Raw genomic sequence first — 25,395 nt, forward strand, 5'->3', positions numbered from 1 at the left:
CTTTATTGTGACTTTAATCCATGTACCTCACTTTGGTCAGCACAAGTTGTTTTAAATGTGCTTTATAAATAAAGATGACTTGACTTGACTTGACTTGACTTGGGATGACATCACTCATTTCCCAGCTTTCCACCCCTTTGTAACTATTTTCCGCAAAGGATTTCCCCAGGCTTTCCGACCTAGGAAACTCTGGTCTCATCGAGGTTCCTTTCACCCCAACACATACATTTATGGGAGGCTGGTAGAGCCAAAGATAGAACACGGTAGCTGCTGGCCTCCATATAAATGTCCAACATGACATATTCAGTCTCCACCAGTTGTTGAGGAAAACATTAGTTGCCAGGCTACATGATACACTTCCTCCTCACGTTTCCTAACATAGAAGCTTCTTCACGTCCAGCACTGACCTTCTGCTGTGTGCTGTCATCCCCAGCCTCACACCAGTGATGATTGCAGCCGTCATAGTGGTCTCTCCCCCGGCTAGGACCGAGGATTACTGCCTCCTGCGCGGCACGTAACTGGATCTAACCTCGGCCAGAGTGTGACTCTCCCCCTGGACCTGGGGGATAGAGAGAGAGGCCGAGGCCCAGCAGTGTTTACTGTCTAGTAATCCAGGTGTGTCCGCCTGCTCCCTGTCTCTCACCTCCCGGAGCGAGCATGCCGCCGCCGCCTGGCCGTGCCTCGCGCCATCACGGGCTCCCCATCCCCGAGGCCGTGGAGGGGGTTTCCGAGAAATAGCTCATATCGCCATGCACAGGGTGCAGGCGGGAACTGGCAAGCGTTGTTCTAGGGTGCTGCCTGCCAACTTGGCAAGAGATGTACATTTTGCGGACAGCCCCATGCCCTAGTCCTCCTGCTCCAAAACCTCTCTTGCGGGAGAAGTATCGAAGCTTAGGAAATATGTGTGCACAGGTTGTAGGATTATCCTGAAAAACAATGTGTATGTCATACCTATGCTTCCAGGTTGATCTATTCACATTTTTCAGAATCATCGTATTCATAAAATTAAAAAATGCAAACGTTGAGTAGTTGTGATGTGTTGCCTATGGTTTCATCACACCTTTTGGAGCTTATTTTAAGAGCAGTGATTCACGGACCGTCCGTCCACTTGAGTGGCAAGTGTTTGGGAATGCAGGGCTAGCTAGTTGGTCAACATGGATTAGCTCATTTGACAGGTTGTTGTAAACATGAAAATGCCCCCATGGCCTTGGCTATGTCCTTTGCCCTATTATTGAAGGTCTGGCCTTATAAGGATGCACATATTTTTACAGTGGGATAAAAGCCTTGTGCAACAGCTTTCTTTGAAGGTTGACAGAGACCTTGACAGAGTTGACCTGAGACATCTACTACCCCCCTGTACTGTTCTCCTGTGTCCAAAAAAATACATATACAGTATATATAGCCCTTCTTCTAGCACGACGACTGACAATGGTCCCTGGATTGAGCATAGATTACTTTTTCCTACTAAGACTGGTGGATAGATGATTCACTTACTTAGTCAAATGCATTTGTTGTAAGTCGCTTTGGAATAAGGCATCTGCTAAATGCCAAGAATGTAACATGTAAAATGAAGGGAAACTGTGAATCTGGCCTCCAAAAGGTAAGTGAAGGTAATTACAAGTAAGGGTTTTTCAATAACATATTAAACTCTTATCTCCTATCCCTGTCCAAATAAGGCTTTACTTACAGTAAGATTACATTATGCAAAGTACCGGTAACATGCAAAGTGGTTTTGGTTGATTGGCAATGCAAATGTCACCTGACAATAGGTTTCCATTATGCAACCTATCCAGCATTACGAGTTCAAGAATAGACTGAGCATCTCGTGGGGCCCTAATTACTTTCCATCATTGCTTAAAATTACATTTGAGGCGTTAAGGTGTTTATTACCCCAAGCCTCTTGCCTGCCAAATGTAATATGGAGGTCATAATTTGACCCTAGGGCCATGGATATTTATTTAGCTTTAGGTCTGTGAGGTCTGGATCAAAGAGAGGCACTAGTAAAAGGACTGCATTTACTGTATATAGCACCTTATTCCAAAGTGCTTTATAATGGCCTGTCAATCACCCATTCATACACCAATGGCGGAAAGCTACCATGCAAGGCGCCGACCTGCACATTGGGAGCAATTTGGGGTTCAGTGTCTTGCCCAAGGACACTTCGACACATGGCCAGCCGGGGATCGAACCGCCAAACCAGCGACCTTGTGATCATTAGACGCCGGTTCTACCTCCTGAGCCACAGCAAGACTGAGATAGGGTCTGAGATGATTTGATGCCCTCTGTGTCTCTCTGTGACGTGTCCAATGGAGAATGTTGTTGGTGTCTCTTACTCAGCCTTGAATGCAGATCCCAGGATGTTTTTAATATGAAACTGATTCATGGTAATTTGACGGTGTATGTAATGTGACCTGTAGTTCGTGGAGGAAGCAGCCTATGTCTATGTATAGCATGCTGTCTGTGAGGTGCAGAGCCCCCAATAACATGTGTGCTCCACTCTGGCACGTATCCAGGGGTGACTGCAGTGGAGCAACAAACAAACGTCTCCAACTAACTACCACCACCAGCCCTGCACCGTCTTGGGGGTGTGTGTGGAGGGGAGGGGGGGGGGGGGGGTTAGCACCATAGTTCAGGGATCACCACAACCCCTTCACCACACCTCCTTATAAGAGACTGTGGAACTTGATAGTGCCTTTAAAAAAGCCTCTGCCCCCTAGCCGTGAACATTCATTTACCCTCACTTCAATTTGTCTAGATGTGAGCTCTAAGCCTCTTTTCCACCACCTTCCCCTGGGTAGAGTTGCTAGCTGTGCAGGGTGGAGGGGGTGTAATAATAGGTGAGGGTTCAGGCGGGGGTCAGTTGTAATCACAAGGGAAAGTCACTGGGCGGGGCCAGTTGAGATGTGACCATTGATAATGACTTGATGAGTTCTAAGTGAGTAGCCAATGGAAGGTGATGCTGCTCTAGATTGTAATCAAGTGCAATACTGAAACACAACTGTGAACATTTCAAACCTGCAAACTGCGACACTTTAAATGAATGTGCAATAACACTATGTGCAATATGACAACCCTCGGGTACATAAGGTTCAGAGATAGGAAATGTTAGAATAGGTATAGCATAGCATAGAGTACAGCACAGTGTTTTATTTGTATAGTATAGTATAGTGTACATAGCCTTTATTTATGTAAACCAGCTCTTTTCCCTTCTTGTTTTTAGTTTTTTTTCCTAGCACCAGGGGAGCCCCCCCTCCCAAATTTCGTTGTATGGTACCTGTACTATATCAATGACAATAAAGACCATTCATTCATCTGAATTGATTAACATGGTTGTAACTGAATACTTAAGCTCCTTGCCCCCTTTCATTACAATTAACTATCCTGGAGGATGTACGCTTTTGTGTACTATGTCATTGAAATGGCAACAAACCATCAATTGGTAACATAAGTAATACCATAAGCTTTGAAATGTTGATGGTTGGAGAGCCAGTAAATCCTTATCATGTAACAGGACCGTATGACTGAAATGTAGGACGTGCATAACAGGATGTACAGTACAGGAGAAGGGTCAAAAGCCTGCTCTGACTGTAAGATGAAGGGCATGGGACTCGATTCTAGTAAATCTACAATAAGGCTGCCCCTCTGGGCATGGTCATGTCTTCTAGGAGAGACTAGGAAAGGGAAAACCAATCCCTTGTAGCTATGCTATTTTCCTTGGCCACACTGCAGCTCCTATAAAATATCCCAGTCCAAATCCAAATCCAAATGCTTTGAAATCCAGCTGAAACCAGCTCTGCCACTCTCAGAAGTCTCTGCCTGCCTGCTAGGACAGCTGGTGGCACTGGCAAGATGTCACAGCACGCCACAGTCCACATGACACGCACAATTTACAACTGACAATATCATAACATTTGATATGAACTGTACCAACTCAACCATGTGATGATATTCATGCTTATTTCTATTGCATTAAGCATTTCATGGGGGATTTGGGGTTTTCGGGTTTTCAACAATCTTCAAACACAGGTTGATAGGTGTACTGTACTGTAAAAGGGCATTATTTTTTTACAACCAAAACGATCTGACCTTTTAATACCATCTAGAAGGAAGGGTTAAATTTAGAGGCTTGGATTTATGTCCCTATGACACAACAGTTGGCCGGGACTGCACTTGCGCACTGAACGACCTGAACGGCTGGATACTATTGGTCCAACTGGTCCTGATGCAGGGGGAGTGTGTAGATCAGAGGTCACAATATGATGTTCAGTGTTTGTGTGTGTGTGTGAAAACAGAGTGTCAAAATATTGATCTTCACGAGACCTGTCTCAAGACCTGTCACACTAATCATAAAAGTACCACACCATAACATTATTTTTTATCCTACCATGGCAAATCATTTTTGTTTCTAAAGACCTTGTTGGTATGCCAATTTCTCTTTTACAAGGAAATGTGTCTTGTTACATTCTCTTGCTTTCACCTCTATTGAAATAGTTCCAGTATTCAGTTTGTTGTTGTTTTTAGACGACAGTTCCTGAACATCCCTGAGGACCAGTTTCTGGTGAAACATCTTTCACCAGAAAAATGATAACAAAGAATGATTTGATTTCAGAAAAGCAAGCTATTGCCAATAAAAAACAGTTTATTCGTCTGTGAAATTGATTGATAGTTTTATATGATGCCAACTGTTATACATCAAGCACGCATGCACAGAGAGACAGGGAGACTGTCCCTGTAATCTCTAATTGTAAGTCGCTTTCGATAAAAGCATCTGCTAAATAATAATAATGTAAATGGTAGATATTGGAAGGCGGGATCATTGTAATACATGGAACGGAATGTTCGATACCACATGCACGATGCTCCCTGGTCTGAGTCCATAAACCTTGGAAACAGTTTGTCCTGGATCACAGACATGTGACTCTAACACACTGTTGATCACCATGACCTAGCGGGTTGCTAAACTCCAAAAAGGGGGGGGGGGGGGGGGGGCATGACCTGGACCCAGGCCCCAACAAACATGCAACTCTCTGTACTGTAAACCTCAACTGTTGACAAAAGTGCATCCCCTCTGCTCTGATGATGATGTTGATCATGGTCCTTGATGTTGTTGATTTGGCATGCAGACACGTTGGCCAGGGGCCAATAAGATGCTTCGAATGACGAATACCTCTGCTTTTGGCTGTCACTCTGTTTTATGTTTAACGGGGGTAAGGGGTGGAGGCGGTGTCAGTGGGCATGTGACCGCACGGTGGGAGGAGACTGGCTGGGGCTACTCATTTCTAAGCTGAAGTCACTCGATATGAGGGATGACTTCCCCCTAAAATAGCCCTACAGAGGGTATATAGGGACCCACTCCCAGCTGCTCCATCAGACAACCACCCATTGCAACGGCAGAGGATACTGTTGAACACAATCTTCATAAAGACGGGAGAAATACGCAGGAGAGAAGACGCCAGTGAGAGACCAAGAAAACCAGAGAGAAAGACTGTGAGAGAAAGTGTGACAAGGGGAGGCCGAGACTTTTGGAAAGTTGTTGTATTTTTTGCAGAGAGACTGCTGCTCCGGTTTGGAAACTCAAGGATCAGAAAGGAAAAGGGGGGGAAAGTGTGTGAAAGGACACAGGACTAAAGGAATTTGATATCTCTTACTGGATTGTTGAGTTTTCTCGGATTTCTCCCGTCCCTCCTCCTGGGCTGAGTGCAGCGGGGGAGGTAGAACCGTGTCCAGAGCAGGGATGAAGTACAGCTACCAGCTACCAGCGTCATCGTACTCACGATATACTCAGTACACGCCGACACAATACACCCCCACCAAATACACCCCGACGAACTACACACCAACCCATTACACAACAACACACTACACTCCGACTCAATACACCCCAACAAAGTACACCCCGACACACTACACCCCCACACATTACACGCCATCGCCATCACTTTATACATCGGCATACAAATCCACATCAACATACACCCCTTCATACAGTAAAGGGACACATTACAGTGTTCCACCACGGCGCACACCTGCGGAGGTCACTCCCTCGCCTGTAGTACCGCTCAAGCCTGCCCGCGCTGTACACTTCTCCAATGACATCATCTTCCAGGACAACGTCCGACATGGAGAGTTGGAGCAGATCGGACGCTTCATGAGGGCGAGGAAATGTCGCGTGGACACCGTCTTTCCGTCTGGTGAGTGGCCCTTGAGAAATAGAGCTCAGACGATTACCTGAGTCTTTCCTCCTGTAATTATCACCATGAAAATAAAAGTTCAGCAATTCATCATGATACTGTTTACATTTGGATTATTTAGAAGTAAATAAATAAAATAAAAATTACCATAGTATATAGGCTAATTGTGTAGTAATAGTTGACAGGGATACTTTTGGTGAACCTAAATACACAAGAGTGGCTGAAATGTGTAGTGTTTAGAAATGGGTAGAATGTGTACAAATGTGTAGAATGTGTACAAATGGGTAAAGTGTGTGTGCAGTGCATGGTGCAGCTGTGCCCCTCTCTGACTGGGACCATGTATGGTCGTCTCTGTCCAGGTATGTCAGCGATCCACGAGGCCGTCCTCACAGGGAGCCTGGAGTGCGTGAAGCTGCTAGTGAAATATGGAGCTGATGTCCACCAGCGGGATGAAGATGGGTGGACGCCACTGCACATGGCCTGCAGTGACGGCTACCCAGAGATCGCCAGGTCAGTCACACACACACACACACACACACACACACACACACACAAATAGACACACGCACACACACACACACACATTCATACATTCCCACATAACTTCATTCATATAGACCACCCAGTGACACAGCGTTCAATGAGTGGACGTGTTGCTGTTTCCACCAACAGCACTGACCTGACTGACCTGATTGAACTAGACTGACATTCCATAACCCTAACCCTAATCCGAACCCTAACCTAGTCCTTGAGAGTTAAAAATGGTACTCACACTCAAACCATAACCCGAGTCTTAATATGGACAATGTGGAAAAAAACATTTACTTACTCGTTGATTGCCACCTGTGAATGTGACATGTGCTGAACAATACAGTGATCTGTCCCCACTCAGGTACCTGCTCTCCATAGGGGCTAGTACGGAGGCAGCCAACGAGAACGGGGAGAAGGCGGTCGACCTCATTGACACAGACAACAAAGAGTTGGCCAAGCTGTTTGAGACAGGCTGTGTCAACCTAAAGAGCTAAATGTGGACAGGTGGACAGAGTGCTCTGGTCCAGAGACTGCCCTCTCTCGGAATGGACAACAGACAGTCGATGATGGATGAGGTCATACAAAACCCAGCTAGCCAGAGTGAAAGGACAACAGGGACAGGGACCAGACCACTGATCGTGCTACCAGAGCGCTTGTCCTTCTTGTTAATTGCATATGGTGACAGAATTAGCTTTTTGGAATATATGAATTTGGCAATGCTTTGTAAAAGCGCAATTTCCCTTCTAATTTTTTGCTCAAAATATGTCTTTTTTGGGGGGTGCTTTGCTTTAAGAAAAAAACATGCAAACCAGGCTTGTCACTTTAGTCCCCCTCCAGTCAACTGTACACATGCCAGTCTTTGTTTCCGAGCTTATGTTACCATTCAAAAAGCCGAAAACACTGTGTTGCAACACAGTACGTGAGTTGACATCTAATATGTGTATCAAATCCATGGGGTATGTCTTAATTCTGATTATCCATTGAGACAATTCAAACAGAGGCCTATTTCAGTGATCATTCATATTAAGTAAACAGACTTTGATCGTTATTTTTCTATTGATCTATACTCCTCATGGAAACCACATCTTCTCTGTATTGAGGATGATTTGATGTATTTGAACAACACGTTGCCATGTCTTCTACTCCCGAACACAGAGTGCCTACTGTTATTGACATAATTGCTCTCTACATGACCTATAGCGTTCATGTCTTAGGTGGAGTTGTGTGAATCCTCTCTGCTGGGCAGAGAAAGGGACATCAACAATTAACATCACAATTTTAATTTAATTTGAAGGCCAGATATCATTGGAAATTATTTACAATGTCATTCATGCACTGGTGCTTATGTACTGCCATTTTCCCTCTGATGCTTTGCTGTTGTTGTTGTTTTGTTTTTTTACAATACTACTACAGTGTTGCTGAAAGTGTAAATGGTATAATGAATGCCACCAATGAAAGTCTTATCCTATATTTCTTTTTTCTATATATATATGCATATATACATACAAAATGTTTTCTTAAATAAAGCTGCTTTTTATAAATATCAATTGAATGTTTGTTTTTTGTGTTTTATCTTTTGGGTAGTATTCAACTCCGTCACTGACTGACACTCTCTGTGATCATATTTGCACTAGCAACACAGCTGCAAACTATACGTAGGTGAGACATTCAGCATGTATATTATGGCCAAGGACCCCAGTGTATTGACAGCTGCACATTCACATACAGTACTCAAGCCTCACTGCTGTGTACTTTTGCAAATTATCAGAATCAACTGAACATGTTTTGATTGGCAGAATAGAATTGGTGGAATTGACAGCATAGCAAGAAAGAGTTTAAATCATGAGTGAGTGAGAATGTCTTAAAATGAATGCAAGATGAGATGGTTCTCGTAAAAGGAGGATGCTTCCTTTGAGTATCCTTTGTGCTAAGTAAATTATTAGAACACATAGGGCCGGTTTCAGAGACAAGGCTTAAGCCTAGTCCTGGACTAAATCACACTTTCAATGTAAAATCTCCATTGAAGATGTTTTTTAGTCTAGGATTAGGCTTAAGCCTTGTCTGTGAAACAAGGCTTAAGCCTAGTCCTGGACTAAATCACACTTTCAATGTAAAATATCCATTGAAGATGCTTTTTAGTCCAGGATTAGGCTTAAGCCTTGTCTGTGAAACTGGCCCACAATGTTTTCCATACGTTTCTGTCATAAAGGTAAGTCTAATTGGCAATGCATAGAAAGTGTAGGTCATATTGATCTCATGAGAACTATGGTAATTTACTCCACAATGCTCTTATGATTGAAGCAGTTATTTTCACTTCATTGAACAAATTATGGTGCATTTTCTGTGCATTGGATCATGACCAAAATGTGTGATGCACAATGATCTGAAGACATTCTTGTGATTGCAGGTAAGATGTCTCTTCACACTTAAAAAGTAATAATCTCTCCAAAATGTCTACAATAACTGGGCCTAACGCAACACTGCAATTTGATTAAATTCACTGTCAATGGAGAGCAGTTGTTTTTATTATACGTGGAGAGTGCGACATTGTGACCATAGTGATTCCACAGTTTACTTCCGTTTTCTTCCCCGGAAATGATTGGTTGGCATTGGCAACGTTTTCACCGAGAGTGGCCTAGCTAACAAGCTAACAAGCTAGCTTTGACAGAATAAAGAAAGCGAAAGGAAGGAGGACCCACAAACAGGTTTGGAAATGTGAAATTAATTTGCCGATTCTATATATATATCCGTATGAATTTGTTATCGACTATCCGTATAACCATGCTATCTGGAAACGATAAATATCGATTCTCGTCTGCTTAAAAACAGAAAACAGTACACTAGCTAAACAACTGAATGGCTTAACATGATGTTTTATCTGAGTGACGCTTATCTTAGCATAGATTACGCTAATAGGCTAATGTTCGTTGTCTGTCAGTCGCTATTAGCTAGGACTATCAAATTGTATGTGAAATCCCAAGAGACTGTTGAGTAGTAAGTGTAGTAAGTATAACTTCGCTTATGTTATGGATAGTAGTTGTGAACATTTAGCTACTAGCTAACAACATTAACTAGCTAGCTACCACAACAGCCAGAATGTAAACAAAGCCCAGTTGTGTAGTGTTTATCAGTCGATTATAGGTGGTAAACTTCATCAGAGATATTTATTGCAATCCCCTTTGGTCATGTTGCCTCGTGGCTATGACAAACTTACTGGAAAATATGATCTATCAGTTATTACAACTAGTACTAGTTCGCTGGCTAGGCACAATGTTTACGTGTTTTCTGTCACCTTTTCGTCAAATACTAGACATCCAACAGAAGACATCGGAACATTCTAATTCTCCAACCCCAAACTATTACCAGAAAGGAGCGACGAGCTAGTGACGGACTCCAAACAGAATGACCAGGTTAGGAGAGAATGGGATGATTGTGTCAGCTTCTGGATGTCCAGTAGAGTTGTGAAGCACCAGAGAAGCTGGATTCTGGTGATCTTACTCTATGTATTTTCCCCTCCTGTCTTTCATTGTTTTATGGTTTCCCTGTTGTGTGATGTTTCCTCCAACATAACCTCTGCTGCTCTTTTAGCTCATCTGCTCCCAGGATGGTGAACAGCTACAAGCGGACATCCAGCCCTCGGTCCCCTACGAACACTGGGGAACTCTTCACTCCAGCACACGAGGAGAATGTGCGTTTCATCCACGACAGTGAGTCTGCCTCAGAAGACTAGCACCTGATGTTTCTAAGACCACCGAAATGTACCTGTAGTAATGTACCTGTAGTAATGTACCTGTAGTAGCCCACACCCACCAACATTCTAAATGTACCTGTAGTAGCCCACACCCACCAACATTCTTATTATCCTCAAGAAAAACTTCCTCACAGAGCTCTTCAAATGTTAAAACTTTATTTAGAAATAGCACATTTCATACAGAGATGCAATACAAAGCACTTTACAGGAAGAATTAATAGAAAAACAGAGGGAGACTATAAACACAAGATAAATGATTAAAAGTGCAGGATTTAACATTCATTCTGAATGTGGTCAAATGTCTGTGAGGAGTCTTGTAATTTGACCTGTCTGTGCTTCATCTCAGCCTGGCAGTGTGTGCTCCGAGACATCAGGTCACCACAGAGTGAGCGCAACGATCGTGGACCACAGGAATATGTGGAGAAGAATCCCAATCTCAACCTACATTGTAAGTGTCTTGATGGATCATTTTATCCAAGTTTGTGTCATTGAGATAATATTTAATAATAATCAGGTCCAACACAGCAGGTCCAGCATATCCTTTCAGATCAGGGTTTGAGTCTTTGTCAATTCAAAGTTTACATTTTGTTTTCAATATTTAAAAAGGCCTTTCAAAGGCAAACTCTAATTAAAGCCAACAATACTGTTCATGTTAGCCCTATACAGTATATGTTTTCCATAACGATGCACAAATGGAATTGTACCGAAACACAGCAAGTAAAGCAAGAAATTAAACAACATTGTTAATGTGTTTATGTAAAAAGAGGTTATGTCTTAGATTGATAAAAACACAGAATTAATGTCCACTGTTTCTGTACTCTTGCAGCTTTCTCACCAGTGGACCTGAGTGACCTCAAGAAACGCAACACACAGGACTCAAAGAAGTCCTAGTCCTTCTTCTCACGGTCCAGCAGCTTTACTTTCCACCCATTATCCTCCGGAACTCTCCTCTACCAATCCTCTGTCAGCCCGCTTTGGCCAGTCTAGCCCAGAATTGCGGTCCACTCTCTCCCCCTTGGACTAACAGCCTGACTGTCCACTTCACTGCAGCGAGGGGCTTATGTCCTGCCCCCAATTTTGTCTCGCTCTGTTGCTACATCTCTCTCCTGGTTCTTTTTTTTTCTTTTTTTTCTCCTCACCCCTGCCCTGCCTCATCTGGACGAGGTGGAATACAAGAAGGCTTGGATTACATTTACAGAGAGAGATCTATTCATCTCCTGGTTCTTGGTTTTAAAATCACGAATTCTTCATATTCATTCTCTTTTTTATGTGAATGGGACTGATGCAGAGTTTTGTTGAAATATGCTGACATCCTGCTGCCGAGGTACAAACTGTATACAAACTCTTCACAGGACACATTAAGGACTGCAGTCTTAAATAGAACCCTAAGTTTTCAATCTACAAACGTGACCGTGGAGGAGAATGCGGAAGGGTTGACTTTCTTTGTTTTCGAAGATAGTTTGATAGATGATTTGTAGATGTATTGGAATGGAACCAGACTGTATGGGCGAGTTTCAGAAGCCAAATAATGTTAAGTAGAGACGCCAACCTTTTTAATGTAAATTGATGCCCCTAAAATGGACTTACAGTAGACATCTCCCCAGTATGCCGCCCACATTGACTTCCCAACCTCGAAACAAAACATTGAATAAAATACTTTTACAATATTCCACTTTCAATGCCTTTTTGCATCGGTCTTGCATACACCATTTGACCAAAACACATGATCATCACCATGCTATTCTGAGGCTCTGTTAGGATAGAGTTTGATTGATTCAAGGTGTCCAAACCAGTGCACTCTATATCAGTGATGGTCAGGCTGTGGGGGTTACAGTATTACCTGTTATAAATATATAAATCAGGTAATAATAGGCTTTATTACATTATTGTGAGGTGGGTTGTAGAGGTGTGATTGTATAAGGACTAAAACATGTCTAACATCTGGGCCAGACAGTATAAAACATCTTAGTAGTGAAAATTACTAAAGAAGGAAATGATGATTGTGATGTATTATGTGAATTCGTCCGAAAGTGATAGTAGTGAGTCGACGTTATCCTTCCCAGCGGAGAAGGGTCCAGCTGCAGACATCAAATATATCACCCGGAAACGTGATGTACCATTTGGTTGGAGCGCGTCATCGTAAGCGCGTCGGTAAGTAACCGCGAGAAACCGCGAGATTTTGAAGGATCTTAAATGGACGCGGATTCTACAGTTAGGCCCATATATATTTGGTCACAGACAGAATTTGTGTTATTTTAGCAGGAAACGCTTGCCTCAGGCTGATTCACCAAATGGCTACTATGAAGGTATCTTTTTTTCAAATCATTTATGCAAGAAATGTTTATACTAAGGATAGTTGATTGTTGAAGTGCCTGGATGAAAAGGTAATGTTGTGGCTTATATGCCTTGTTGTGATTTTAATAGATAGCTGGAACTCAGCCATATGTTTTACGTACCATTTTCTAGCATTGACTAATTTTAGATGCACTTGAATTCTACAGGGAAAGGAGGTTTTCATTGCTGACCTTCATGTAACCGCAACGTGGGTCCAGCCCCACAACTGTGATCCCATGAGCCATTTCCCAGTAAGTCAAATGATTGAGCCGGTATTTGAATAAGATAAACAGCTATGTAGACAACATTGTATCCAGCATTACAATTGGCATGCCCTTCATGGGACATCAGCACATTAGCTGTGTTGGTCCTAATACTTTTTTTTTTTTTTTTTTTACTTGATTTCATCAAGGTACCGGTAAATTAAATGGTTTCCTAACACTAAGCCAAAAAAAACACTACATGTATGAGAAAGGACTTCATCAAATTATCATGTAATTCATAATCATGCACACCCCAGTTAAGTGTTGGATAAAAATGATAAATGCAGTACATGGTTTTGAACAGGAACATGCTGATCAGAAGGATGCCCTTATCCTTCCACTGTGGGTTCCAGGCCACTTTGTCCTGTGTGTAAGTGTACTATACCCATATATATATATATATATATATACAGAGCATAACTTTATATGCAACATATGACATCCACAGTAGTAGATTATAAAGACATACAATGTAGTTGAGCATTTCTCAGCTTTAACCTTCATATGCCATTTGCTTGTGAGTTTGTGTCTATTGTATTACCCCCAGTGTCCTTTTTGCTTATTGTCCAGAATGCGTTATTCCCTGTAGGTAATGAGGCCACACCAGAAAGAAATGTTCTTTCTAGATTCGCAGTATTTCAAAACTCCAAGGGGATTCACCTCTGAAGCCTACAGAACACTATTAAGGTTGCCCCAAATATTTTTTGCTCTGGCAGTCACGTTCCCCTGACCTGCCTGGCGGTCCCCTGACCTGCCTATGAACTTTGTCCTGGCGGTCCCCTGACCTGCCTATGATGTTTGTCCTGGCGGTCCCCTGACCTGCCTATGATGTGTGTCCTGGCGGTCCCCTGACCTGTCTAATGTTACTGCCATTTCTAAAGACTTGTGTTCAATCAGGAGGCATTGTGGCAATGCATGCATTATGTACTGATTGTTTGTCCAACATTCAGAAAGGATTGGCTTCCCGAAAGCTGGAGTGGAAAGAGAGACACAGAGAAATCCTCCTCATTGAACTTTTGCAAATAAGCATGATCGACCGACTTGCATGGTGTGAAGTGGTTCTGAAGCAGCAGTGGTACGAATGTTGTTCCTTTTTTCTCTCCTGTAGGAGGTGTGTACTTCTTTGTTTGACTTAGTTTTATTCTTGGTTGCCCAGTGGTGTTGCTGAGAAAATTGTTGCGGGATCCTGGACAGAGAAGACTGGTCTGGATTTGGAGGTATTGTTTGAATGTTACTATCATATTATAGCTATAGTCATAATTACCTACTATTCTCTAACTGTAACTTTTCTTCGTAGAGGGGCTTCTGAGGCAGACCAGTGGCAATGACTGTGGTGTCTTCATGATAATGGTGAGTTATGGTAATGCCACCAGGTGATATGGCACACTTGATTGTTCCTTAAAACCATCTTTTTTTTTTTTTTTAAATGTATGTAACAATGACTGACCACCACTTAGACCTGACCAACATTCTGTTTGTGCATTTGCAAATAAAAAGGTGTGCAATAAAAGGTATTAAGGAACATTCATGTGTGCAGACCTCTCATATCACTTTCCTATGGAGTTATCAGCCATGTACATTCATTGGATGTGTGTGACTACCTTCTCACTGAGTTATAAGCTGTCACATGGTAATCTTGTCTTTGTCTTTTCTCATTACAGTATGCCTGGTATTTCGCCATGGAGGCTACCTTTGACTTCAGCATTGTAAGTATTAAGAAAACAAGAACCCATTATATCAATATGCTATAAGACTTTGAATGCAAATTGAGTAACTGCTCTTTCTTTAGGATGACATGTCTCTCCTGAGAAGGTGGTGGTGTATTGTCCTGGTGGAAAACCTTGGGCTGGAAGGGTATGCTGCAGTGCTACAAAAATAATAATTGTATTTGTACATTTATTATCAAGAGGACTTTGGGGTAACACCTGGCCCTACAATTCAACCTTCCGGTGAAGATAATGTGTGTTAATTTCAGATTTGGAAGGAAGTTTGCTCACTTTAGTGAGGAAGGCAGAGCGACCCTTCACGACAGTGTCCCACCTGTATTCAGGACCTATTCAAGTGTTAAAAGGAGTCTTGCAAGCAACACCATGGTCAGTGCATCTCTCACTAAGTATCTATGACCGTGTGCCTGTTTCTGAATGGGCTACTGCTCCTAAAACACATACTCCATGCAACTTTATGGCACATGCAATATGTTTAGTGGTACTGTGTCATTCTGAATCCAGCCTGGATCTCTTTTTGAAGTAGTTAACCCTTTCATGTAAAACATACTGGCAATAATGGTGGACTCTGTACAGATGCCACTGGACACTGACGAGGACCACGCGTACTTCAAGAGGCCTTACAGCTTTCCTCCTAAAGAATTGGTTAGTGTGAATGAAGTTTATTGCATACAAACATACTATCCACCATTCACAGCTGTACACATAGTCATGCTTATGTGTGTATCCATTTAGGAAAGTGATGTTACCATGGACAAAGATGCCAGAAGCCTGGATAGTGAAACCACACTTTCTATCAAGACACTTGAGGTAAGTAAGGAAGTGCAAATGATCAAGGAAAGAAAGTGACTCATTCAGTACTTAACTGCACCTTTTCATTGTAACATGGTTAAGCACTGTATTATTATTTTAGGAAAGGGCTCAACAAGCCCAACACCAACGAAGAGTGAGTGACCAATGACTTGTTAGTGGATTTCATCACTCAGGACAAAGGCTTACTGCAACATCTTGAAGTGAGTTTGCAACTGAAATGTCTAAGTAAAGTGACACATTTAAGCATAATATAAATAATGAAAGTGAAATGTTTTATATTTGTGTAGTGATTGTACATTTACATAGAGCATCCTCCCAACAAACTATATATTTGCAGGCAATCATGGCAGGACAAGTCAAGTCTCTTTGGGCAAAAAAGAAGGCCACGGGCGTCATCTTCTTTGACGATGATGACCAAATGGACAGACTAGTTAACTTCCTCTCAGGAGTGTTAAAAAAAACACAGACAACATTGGCTGATCCGGTGGCATTCGTCATTGATGTGCTTCTGCCAGAGGTGACAATTCACTGACACTTTTTATTTATTTATAGACTACATATTTCATATTATAACATATGTCACACTTTAACTCATGGTCAATATCCAGTAGGATCTTATAATGCCATTTGCTCATATCAGGTCTTGCTTAGTTGTCACCTGCAACATGGCACAACCTTCTTAGATGTCTACATTTTACTATAACTGGTAAACGTGTAGCTTTAATCACTTCATGACACAGGCAACAGTCCACGCCATTGCAGCTGTAAACTGTGTTTCCAATGAGAAAGCCATGGAAATGTATACATGTGGACCACAGTATGACTTGAGGTAAGCTGGAAACATGAGGAGAGTGCTAATACAATTTCCATGACAGTTTGCAACCACTGATGAATGTGAGTTTCTTAAATTAATTATTAATCACTTCTTTATAACATTTTGTCTCAACAGTGAGAAGCAGCTGTCTCACCATTATATGGTCGAAAATGTGAGCGAAGAACAGAAAAGGAAGCTGAAAGACCATAGAGACAATGTTGAAAGAGCACTTGCGCTAAAGTGCAATCAGCAATGATGTCTTGATTGAAGCGCATTGAGTCGCATCTTGTGAGATGCGCTATACAAATAAAGCTTGAATTGATTTGATCCCTTGTACACTTTTTTTGGGCATTTGTGTTGCAACACACCTGTACAGGCCCTTATTTTACTCTAGACAGAAGGGTTGTAACACTTGTTATTAATTCCATTTGGTATACCTCATAAACGTTCTTGCATTTCTGGTGTTTGCATTTTACATATTCTAAATATATGCTATCTACATGTCGCACTGGATGGGGTTATTGCTGTTGACTCATCAGAAAGTAAAGACTAATTCACAGAGTGTATGAAGATTCCAGTAAGGGTTTTGTGAAGGAGCCCTAGTGCTGTTGACTCATCAGAAATATAATGTTTTATTTAGCTCATCAGTGTGCACTCAGCACCATGGACACCTCCAGCCCAGCACCTTGCACCACGGTTCCTGCCCTGCTCCATGGATTACAACGATGATCGCCTGACCCTTGCCTGACTCCACCAAGTCCTTTGCCTGACCCCTCAAACCTGTTTGACCTAATAAAGTCCCACACCTGGGGTCATTGACATTCTTTTATTTATATACAGTTAGGTCTGGAAGTATTTGGACAGTGACACAATTTCCATAATTTGGGCTCTGTATGCCACCACAAAGGATTTGAAATGAAACAATCAAGATGTAATTGAAGTGCATACTTTCAGCTTTAATTCAAGGGGTTGAACAAAAATATTGTATGAAACATTTAGGAATTGCAACCATTTTTATACACAGTCTCCTATTTTCAGGAGCTCAAAAGTAATTGGACAAATTAACAATCATACAGTACAGGCCAAAAGTTTGGACACACCTTCTCATTCAATGCGTTTCCTTTATTTTCATGACTATTTGGTACATTGTAGATTCTCACTGAAGGCATCAAAACTATGAATGAACACATAGGAATTATGTATTTAACAATAAAGTGTGAAATAACTCTGAAAAATATGTCTTATATTTTAGATTCCTCAAAGTAGCCACCCTTTGCTTTTTTGTTGTTAATAACATTTAATATAATATGTGTTAATAATAACATGTTATTATATATATATATATATTTAATATTATTATTATATATTTTATTAACAACAAAAAAGCAAAGGGTGGCTACTTTGAGGAATCTAAAATATAAGACATATTTAGAGTTATTTCACACTTTTTTGTTAAGTACATCATTCCACATGTGTTCATTCATAGTTTTGATGCCTTCAGTGAGAATCTACAATGTAAATAGTCATGAAAATAAAGGAAACACATTGAATGAGAAGGTGTGTCCAAACTTTTGGCCTGTACTGTAAGTAAAATGTTCATTTTTAATACTTAGTAGAGAATCCTTTGCAGGCAATGACTGCCTGAAGTCTGGAACACATGGACATCACCAAATGCTGGGTTTCCTCCTTTGTGATGCTTTGTCAGGCCTTTACTGCAGCAGTCTTCAGTTGTTGTTTGTTCGTGGGTCTTTCTGCCTTTAGTTTTGTCTTCAGCAAGTGAAATACATGCTTGATTGGGTTGAGATCAGGTGATTGACTCTGGCCATTGCAGAATATTCCACTTCTTTGCCTTAAAAAAGTCCTGGGTTGCTTACACACTATATTTTGGGTCATTGTCCATCTGTATTGTGAAGCACCATCCAATCAACTTTGCTGAATTTGTCTGAATCTGAGCAGACAGAATATCCCTAAACACTTCAGAATTCATCTGTCTGCTTCTGTCTTCACATCATCAATAAACACTAGTGACCCAGTGCCATTGGAAGCCATGCATGTCCATGTCATCACACTCACCAGTGCATTCTTTTTTTCTCAGAATGTACCAAACAGTTAATTTGGCCAGTATTAATGTTCCCACTATCTCTCTGATGGATTTTTGTTTTGTTTTTACAGCCTAAGGATGGCCTGTTTCAGTTGCATTGAGAGCTCTGTTGACTGCATGTTGTGCGTATACAGCAACAGCCTCCAAATGCAAATGCCACACTTGGAATCAACTCAGACCTTTTACCTGCTTAATTGATAAAGAAATAATGAAGGAATAAATAGCCCACACTGGCCCATGAAACAGCTTTTGAGTCAATTGTCTAATTACTTTTGGTTATTATATATAAGAGCTATAATTCATAAACCCTTCCTTCAATTTGGATGTGAATACCCTTAACCTAAAGCTGAGAGTCTGCACTTTAAGCCCAGTAAATTCTGTTGGAAATCTCATATAAGATACGTTAGATCCAAAGTATCAAGGAGTATTGCAGTATTGTGCAGGGCAAAACATATTCTGGAACAGAGGATGTTGTATACTCTATATTGTTGTCTTGTCTTACCCTATTTTAGTTACTGTGTGGAGATATGGGGAAATTAATATAAAAGCACTTTAAACCCTTTGATTACACTACAGAAAGCTATGAGGATTGTACATAAGGTCGGATATCGTGATCACACTAATAACTTGTTCCTAATGTCAAAAATATGAAGAAAATATGAAGGAAAGCAGAAATATTGCTCTATTTAAAAAAGGTTTAAATTATTTTTAATGAACAAGTATTAGAACGGATGATACTGAAATATATGTATTAATTAATTGGATTATATAATGTAAGCATAATTGTTAAGTATAAACAGGGGTAGGACAGGCTTCTTCCTACTCCTTTTCGAACAATTGATAGGACTGTACTCTACATATTAGTTATTTGTTATTTATTATTTTTATTTTTAAATCATGTTCGAAATAAAGATTCATTCATTCATTCATATGCATTATATGACTGTAACTTGTGTATGACTGTAACTAAGATGTTTTGGTAAACAGCTAAAATAACACAAATTCTGTCTGTGACCAAATCCATTGCTGGAAATGTGTTCATGGTTTCCACCGTAGTTTCCACCGTAGTAAGGCGATGACGTAGTCTATGCAAATATGCAGGCGCGGTATGATGACGTATGGTCCATCACGTTTCCGGGTGATGGATTTGATGTCTGCAGCTGGATATACTTGTCCCAGCGTGCTAGGGTTTGTCGATGGGTAACCAGCGGAACGCGTCATCGTTCCCTTACGTTCCCTTACGTTCCCTTACGTGCCCTTACGTTCCCTTACGTGCGCGAGGGACTCGCGGCTATAAAAGCAACCTACGCGCCGCGTTCTGGCAAGTGCTTTTTTTCAAATCGAGTTGGACCGTTGCGAAGCTGTCAGGCAGGGAATAGTCAGGCTAGTGTATCTTTTTTTATTTCGCTAACAACTGTGTTTAGCGCTAGAAGAACCTCAACATGGCAGATAAGATGGATATGTCTCTAGACGACATTATCAAACAGAACAGGCAGAGAGGTGGAGGAGGAGGAGGCCGTGGTGGTGGAAGAGGCCGTGGCCGGGGAGGTCCAGGCGGAGGCCGCGGCGGTGGTGTCGGCCGTCTGGGGAACACCGGCGGAGGCTTTGGGGGCCGAGGCGGAGGATCAGGCCCCATGAGAGGCCGACAGAACCAGAACCTGAGCCGTGGAAGAGCCAGGCCGACGCCGTACAGCAGGGTATGAGAAAGTTAGCGGAATTGGCAGAGAGGACAACCCGTGGTAACCTGAAAATGCCTGGGTGACGTCCTCTCATCTTCATGGCTTTTAGCAGCTTTACCTCCGATGATGGCTAGCCTGCTAGTCAAAACAAGCAGCTCTAACCCCGTCGAGTTTCCCCGAATTAATGGAGGGAAGCTCTATAAATTGCGGTTAAGTTGCTATGGGAAATAATGCATTGTGTCCCCCCCCCAACCCGTGTGTGAAAACCAACCGTTTTTGAGAAGAAGCTTGGAGCGAGTTGAGCTGATGTTACCTTGTTACAATGTTACATTGTTACATGTTACAATGGCTACCTTTGGATCATCTGCTAAACCGCACGGCCCTAAACGGCGCCATTTTGATCCCCCGCACCCCCCCCCCAAACCATCTAATTAGTGTTAAACTACGGTCGGTAGCTGTGTCTTTCAACCCCAGAAAGACCGGTCTCTTGCTGGCCAACTGGAAACCATCGCAACGAAAAAAAAATCCCTTTGCAGTCGGAAGATTTTTCTTGCACACATTTCTGGCTGGGCTCCTCCTGGTGAAGGAGTCCTTTGTTTGGGAGTGGCTGGCTGGCGAAGCTTAGCTTGTTTGAGCGGCGACACACCATTTATAATCATTAATGGATGTATTAGTGGACTTTTTACACATCCCAATTGAAAACGAATAGAATTATATCTTCAATGTTTAATTATCTTTAAGCTGGCTATGAGGTAGTCACGCCAAAGCCACAATCAAAATGGCGTGGTTTCTGTTTTAGCTTTAGTTAACTCCCTTCAAACACATGGACACCTCGCCCATCCATGCATGTGGCTTTCAAATGACTCTTTTCGGGCTGTGGAAAGAACCAACGTCGACGTTGGAGGCGACACTGCTGAACCAGTTCACCGGCATACGGATTATGTCCCCCGCCTGCACACTACTCCCCATCGGGATGGCTGTCTGTCTGGAGAGCCCGGGGGAGGCGCAGATGGCAAGAACACAGTGGGCAACATGGGGTAGTTGGCTTGCCAGTAAATGGGTGGGCGGAATTGACATGGGGCTAGTACCACGGTGATGGGTTTTGCTGACAGTAACACGTAGCCTAAATGTGCTGATGTGTGTACAACTAATAGTAGTGATTGTCATTACTATATATCAATATTCAGCTATTTGATTTAGGCCCAGCAGCAGACCTACCACAGTTTATCATATCCTCCAAATGTTCAGCTACAAGGATTGTAATTGTTTGTAAAAAAGAACACTTGACTGTTTGAAAATGCTTTAGTCATGAGTTTAGAACTTGGTCTAGTGGCTAGAGATTGATATGTTGCTACATGTCCTGTTTCTTGTACTGGTTTACTTGCTTGTAGTAATGGGGTGGGGGGGTAAGGGAATGCTGGGAATTAACCTGGGGGAGCGGCGTGCCCTGGCCCTGGTGGAAGCGAAGGCCCTGCTTGCCCCGGCACCCCGACCGTGTGGACTCTGTGATTGACAGAGACAGGGGAGCCTGAAGTCAGCAGGTGCGTTCTCTTTCATCTGTTGCAGCCCAAGCAGACTCCGGATAAGTGGCAGCATGACATGTACGACAATGGCTTCAATGCCAGCGCTGGAGGTGGCGGCGGAGCCGGCGTGGAAACTGGAGGGAAGCTTCTTGTCTCCAATCTCGACTTTGGCGTTTCGGATGCAGACATTCAGGTACATGCTGTGAAACGGAACCTTAAAACCACTGACCAGTAATGTTTTTATTAAAATTTTTACTCCCCCTGTCCATTCCAAAATTAGAGAACCACTGTTAGTGATTTTGAGTCTGATCAAGGTATATATATGCCTTCTTATTGCAGGAGCTCTTTGCAGAGTTCGGCACACTGAAGAAGGCTGCTGTCCACTACGATCGGTCGGGCAGGAGTTTAGGCACTGCCGACGTCCACTTCGTGGGGAAGGCGGATGCGTTGAAAGCCATGAAACAATACAACGGTGTCCCACTCGATGGTGCGTCTCAAGCTGCTATGACGATCACCTCTAATGCATGAATCCACTGAGGGTGGAGTGCAGAATTAACTCTTGTCCTTTTTTTATTTACAGGACGTCCCATGAACATACAGATAGTCACATCACAGATCGACACACAGAGACGACCTCCAATGCTAAGCCAGTAAGACGAGATGGTTGACCTGCATCTGAAAATGCATTCTAAAATGTCCCATAACGATTATCATGGATGGGATGCTTATTTATTTATTTTGTTGTGTTTCAGTGTGAATCGAGGTGGTGGCATGAACAGGGGTCGTGTCGGTGGCTTCAGGGGAATGCAGAGAGGGCGCGGGGGTCGTGGTGTTGGAGGATTCAGGGGCAGAGGTCGGGGAGGCGGCCGGGGGGACAACAAACAGCCACCCACCGCAGAAGAGCTTGATGCCCAGCTAGATGCCTACAATGCCAGGGTGAGTTGCTTTTAAACAATTACGAAAATGGCTGAATCCCATAGACTTGTGTTGTAATCAGCAAGCTATGATTTGAGATTGTTTTGGTTAACATGGTATAGTTGCTTACCATTAGCATCATCGAGTGAACAATGAGTGGTTGTTCCCATAGAGTTATGTTTAGAATAGGGATGCTCCGATCTGGATTTTTGGGGCCGATACCGATCACGTTTTTTTTCCCTCAAGATCAACCGATACGATACCGATTTTTTTTTAAATACATAACTGTAGGCCTACTGACTGGATAGCCTACATATTTTTTGCTTTTTAGAAGTTTTGATCCATTAGGCATTAGGGTCTGGCCTATCACCCAGTTAGGGCCTGTAGTAGGGCTGCACGATTAATCGATTTTAAATCGAAATCGCGATTTGAAATGTCGCGATTAGCTAATCGCAAAGCCTGCGATTTGCCTGTTTTTTTTTTTTTTTTTTTTTTTTTTTTTTTTTTTTTTTGCCATTTAGCAGACTCTTTTTTAATCCAAAGCGATTTACAAATACGAATTACAGGGACATTCCCCCTGGAGTAACTGAGGGCTAAGTGCCTTACTCAAGGGCACACTAGTAGTGGTGTGGTTTCAGGCGGGATTTGAACTCACAACCTTCCGATCACAAGTCCAACTCACTATGTGTTTCTCAACCCTCTCCTCGGGGCGCCCCAGCCGCTCCACATATTTGATCTGTTCCACCACCAGCACACCTGATTCAACTAATCAAGTCCAAATCATAATTGCTTTGGACTTGATTAGTTGAATCAGGTGTGCTGGTGGTGGAACAGATCAAATATGTGGAGCGGCTGGGGCGCCCCGAGGAGAGGGTTGAGAAACACCACTACCCGTATGGGATACGTCATACAGCGCGTCGGATTCAACGTCAATGAACGTCAACGTCAATGAACGTAAAAAAAAAAGACACTTGTTGAGAGAAACAAAATGGTGTTGCTGTTTAAAAAAAACATAAATAAATATGTTGTCCCAATTCATATCTTTTAAGTTCTCATCCTTGCATTAGAATTAGAGCAGTTAATAGTTTGATGGTATCATGTGGTAATGCTCTCTGAAAATAGGTGATAGATAGATTCATCCAATCACCTGCCAAGTATTTTTTGAAAGTACCTGCCCTTTTCCAAACAGCTTCCAATTAAGCTTTCCTAGATGGTTGTGTGAAACAAACCACCTGAGTCAGGTTAGTAATGCTCCATCACATGTTTTAATCTGAAGCTTGATTTTAAAGCAACCCAACTTTAAAGCAACCCAATGTAAGTTTAGTTCTTTCACTCGTAGCTCGGACTGTGGGGGTGCTAGAGGAGGGAGCCTCTAAGTCCCCTGAAGACGTACAAACAAACTGCACGTTGATACGACCTTCCTAGCCGGAGATATGGCCACACTTTACAAAAACTCCCTTTTTTTTTTTTTTTTTTTTGCTATTTAAAAATAAATTAATCGCAAATTAATCGCAATCGCGATATCTGTCCAAATAATCGCAATTCGATTTTTTTCCCAAATCGTGCAGCCCGCCCAAGTCAGTCGATATGGCTGTATAAAAGACATCATAAACGTGGCCTTCATGGTTTACATACTGTTACGTCCTCCTATGTTTTCTGTTCAGTTATCTGTCTTCCCCAGGAAAAAAAAAAAAGGTCGGTTTTTGCGATCAGCCATTTTTGCCGATCACCAGTCGAGTCATTTGGAGTGAAATCGGCCGATTTAAATCGGTGGCCGATAATTCGGAGCATCCCTAGTTTAGAATAGAACTGCAGCATGATTCACCTCAGGGTATAATCATTGTCCTAATATGTAAACGATGTGCATTTTCCTGTTTCTCCAGATGGACATCGCCTAAACTGAGACTCGTCTTCCAGGCTGCCTTCCTCTGTCTGCATGGGTTGAAGGACGCCATTGTTATAGCGTGCAACATGCAGGATGTTTTACACTTTAATGTCTTCTGATGAGACTTAAATTCCTGTACCAATCTTTCTCCTTTTAAATGCTCCTAAGTGTTTTTTACCGATTGTCCTATCTTTTTCTTTTTTGAAAAAAATATTGGTTTGACTGTAGGTTGAACTGTGCCCTGTGGCTCTGTTCCTTTGCCCATTGTATTAAACCTGCAGTACCTATTAACCAAATGCTGACTCTGTCTGCTTCTTGTTATTGTGGGTTGATGGTAGTTTGCTTCTTGTTATTGTGGGTTGATGGTAGTTCATAACACCAAGGTGCTTATTGCTTACATTGCTGTGAGATACTGACATGATTAGGATGAAGGAGAATAAGTGTGGAAAGAGTTCTGTCAGCAAAGAAACATGTCAGCAGCCAGTGACTAGAAGCACAGCAGCCTGACCTTGTATGTATGAGGGTTTTAGTGGGCTGCTTGACTTTTACATGTGGACTCTTACATAAAGTAAAGGAGTGGATTCTGAGACTGTAATTTGTTTTATTTCACTACCGTAATATTGCTATGACATGCTTTCCTATCCAACTACTGTGCCTGCAGAACATCCCCAAATCATGTTAAATGATGGCTAGAAGTACCTCCATTTAGCCACTAGATGTCGTCACAGTCCAAGTATTGTAGTCACCGGATTAAGGAGAAAGATGACATTTGATCCGTCATTATTTGAATGAATGATGGATGAATGAATGAATGGTCTTTATTGTCATTGCTATAGTACAGGTACCAAACAACGACATTTAGGAGGGGTGG

At 42.2% G+C, this 25,395-nt stretch overlaps 3 protein-coding genes across 3 annotated transcripts; all 3 read left to right on the top strand.

Moving 5' to 3' along the window:
* The first annotated feature begins 5,351 nt into the window (after positions 1–5,351).
* Positions 5,352–8,269, top strand: ppp1r27a (protein phosphatase 1, regulatory subunit 27a). The gene is made up of 3 exons (XM_080523666.1): positions 5,352–6,191; positions 6,551–6,701; positions 7,084–8,269. Exons 1-3 carry the CDS (start codon positions 5,735–5,737, stop codon positions 7,214–7,216), a joined length of 741 nt encoding a protein of 246 aa, XP_080379792.1. The 5' UTR covers positions 5,352–5,734; the 3' UTR covers positions 7,217–8,269.
* A 1,081-nt stretch (positions 8,270–9,350) lies between these two features.
* Positions 9,351–12,095, top strand: mcrip1 (MAPK regulated corepressor interacting protein 1). Its single transcript, XM_080524009.1, has 5 exons — positions 9,351–9,427; positions 10,033–10,132; positions 10,311–10,429; positions 10,820–10,921; positions 11,300–12,095. Exons 2-5 carry the CDS (start codon positions 10,125–10,127, stop codon positions 11,362–11,364), a joined length of 294 nt encoding a protein of 97 aa, XP_080380135.1. The 5' UTR covers positions 9,351–9,427; positions 10,033–10,124; the 3' UTR covers positions 11,365–12,095.
* A 7,777-nt stretch (positions 12,096–19,872) lies between these two features.
* Positions 19,873–24,797, top strand: alyref (Aly/REF export factor). The gene is made up of 6 exons (XM_080524780.1): positions 19,873–20,219; positions 21,768–21,917; positions 22,064–22,211; positions 22,305–22,374; positions 22,477–22,660; positions 24,523–24,797. The coding sequence occupies exons 1-6, from the start codon at positions 19,965–19,967 to the stop codon at positions 24,535–24,537; spliced, it is 822 nt and encodes a 273-aa protein (XP_080380906.1). The 5' UTR covers positions 19,873–19,964; the 3' UTR covers positions 24,538–24,797.
* The last annotated feature ends 598 nt before the right edge of the window (positions 24,798–25,395 follow it).

The sequence above is a fragment of the Nansenia antarctica genome (genome assembly GCF_963989245.1).
Source record: "Nansenia antarctica genome assembly, chromosome: 2".
In the NCBI taxonomy this organism is placed as follows: domain Eukaryota; kingdom Metazoa; phylum Chordata; class Actinopteri; order Argentiniformes; family Microstomatidae; genus Nansenia; species Nansenia antarctica.

Bases quoted from the DNA above. Each gene is read 5' to 3' on its own strand.
- mcrip1 (XM_080524009.1), top strand. The intron at 10,430-10,819 runs GTGAGTCTGCCT...GCTTCATCTCAG, and splicing joins TGTGCGTTTCATCCACGACA to CCTGGCAGTGTGTGCTCCGA. The intron at 10,922-11,299 runs GTAAGTGTCTTG...GTACTCTTGCAG, and splicing joins TCCCAATCTCAACCTACATT to CTTTCTCACCAGTGGACCTG.
- alyref (XM_080524780.1), top strand. From the start codon at position 19,965: ATGGCAGATAAGATGGATATGTCTCTAGACGACATTATCAAACAGAAC. The intron at 20,220-21,767 runs GTATGAGAAAGT...CATCTGTTGCAG, and splicing joins GGCCGACGCCGTACAGCAGG to CCCAAGCAGACTCCGGATAA. The intron at 22,212-22,304 runs GTGCGTCTCAAG...TTTTATTTACAG, and splicing joins CAACGGTGTCCCACTCGATG to GACGTCCCATGAACATACAG.
- ppp1r27a (XM_080523666.1), top strand. From the start codon at position 5,735: ATGAAGTACAGCTACCAGCTACCAGCGTCATCGTACTCACGATATACT. The intron at 6,192-6,550 runs GTGAGTGGCCCT...GTCTCTGTCCAG, and splicing joins GGACACCGTCTTTCCGTCTG to GTATGTCAGCGATCCACGAG. The intron at 6,702-7,083 runs GTCAGTCACACA...GTCCCCACTCAG, and splicing joins GGCTACCCAGAGATCGCCAG to GTACCTGCTCTCCATAGGGG.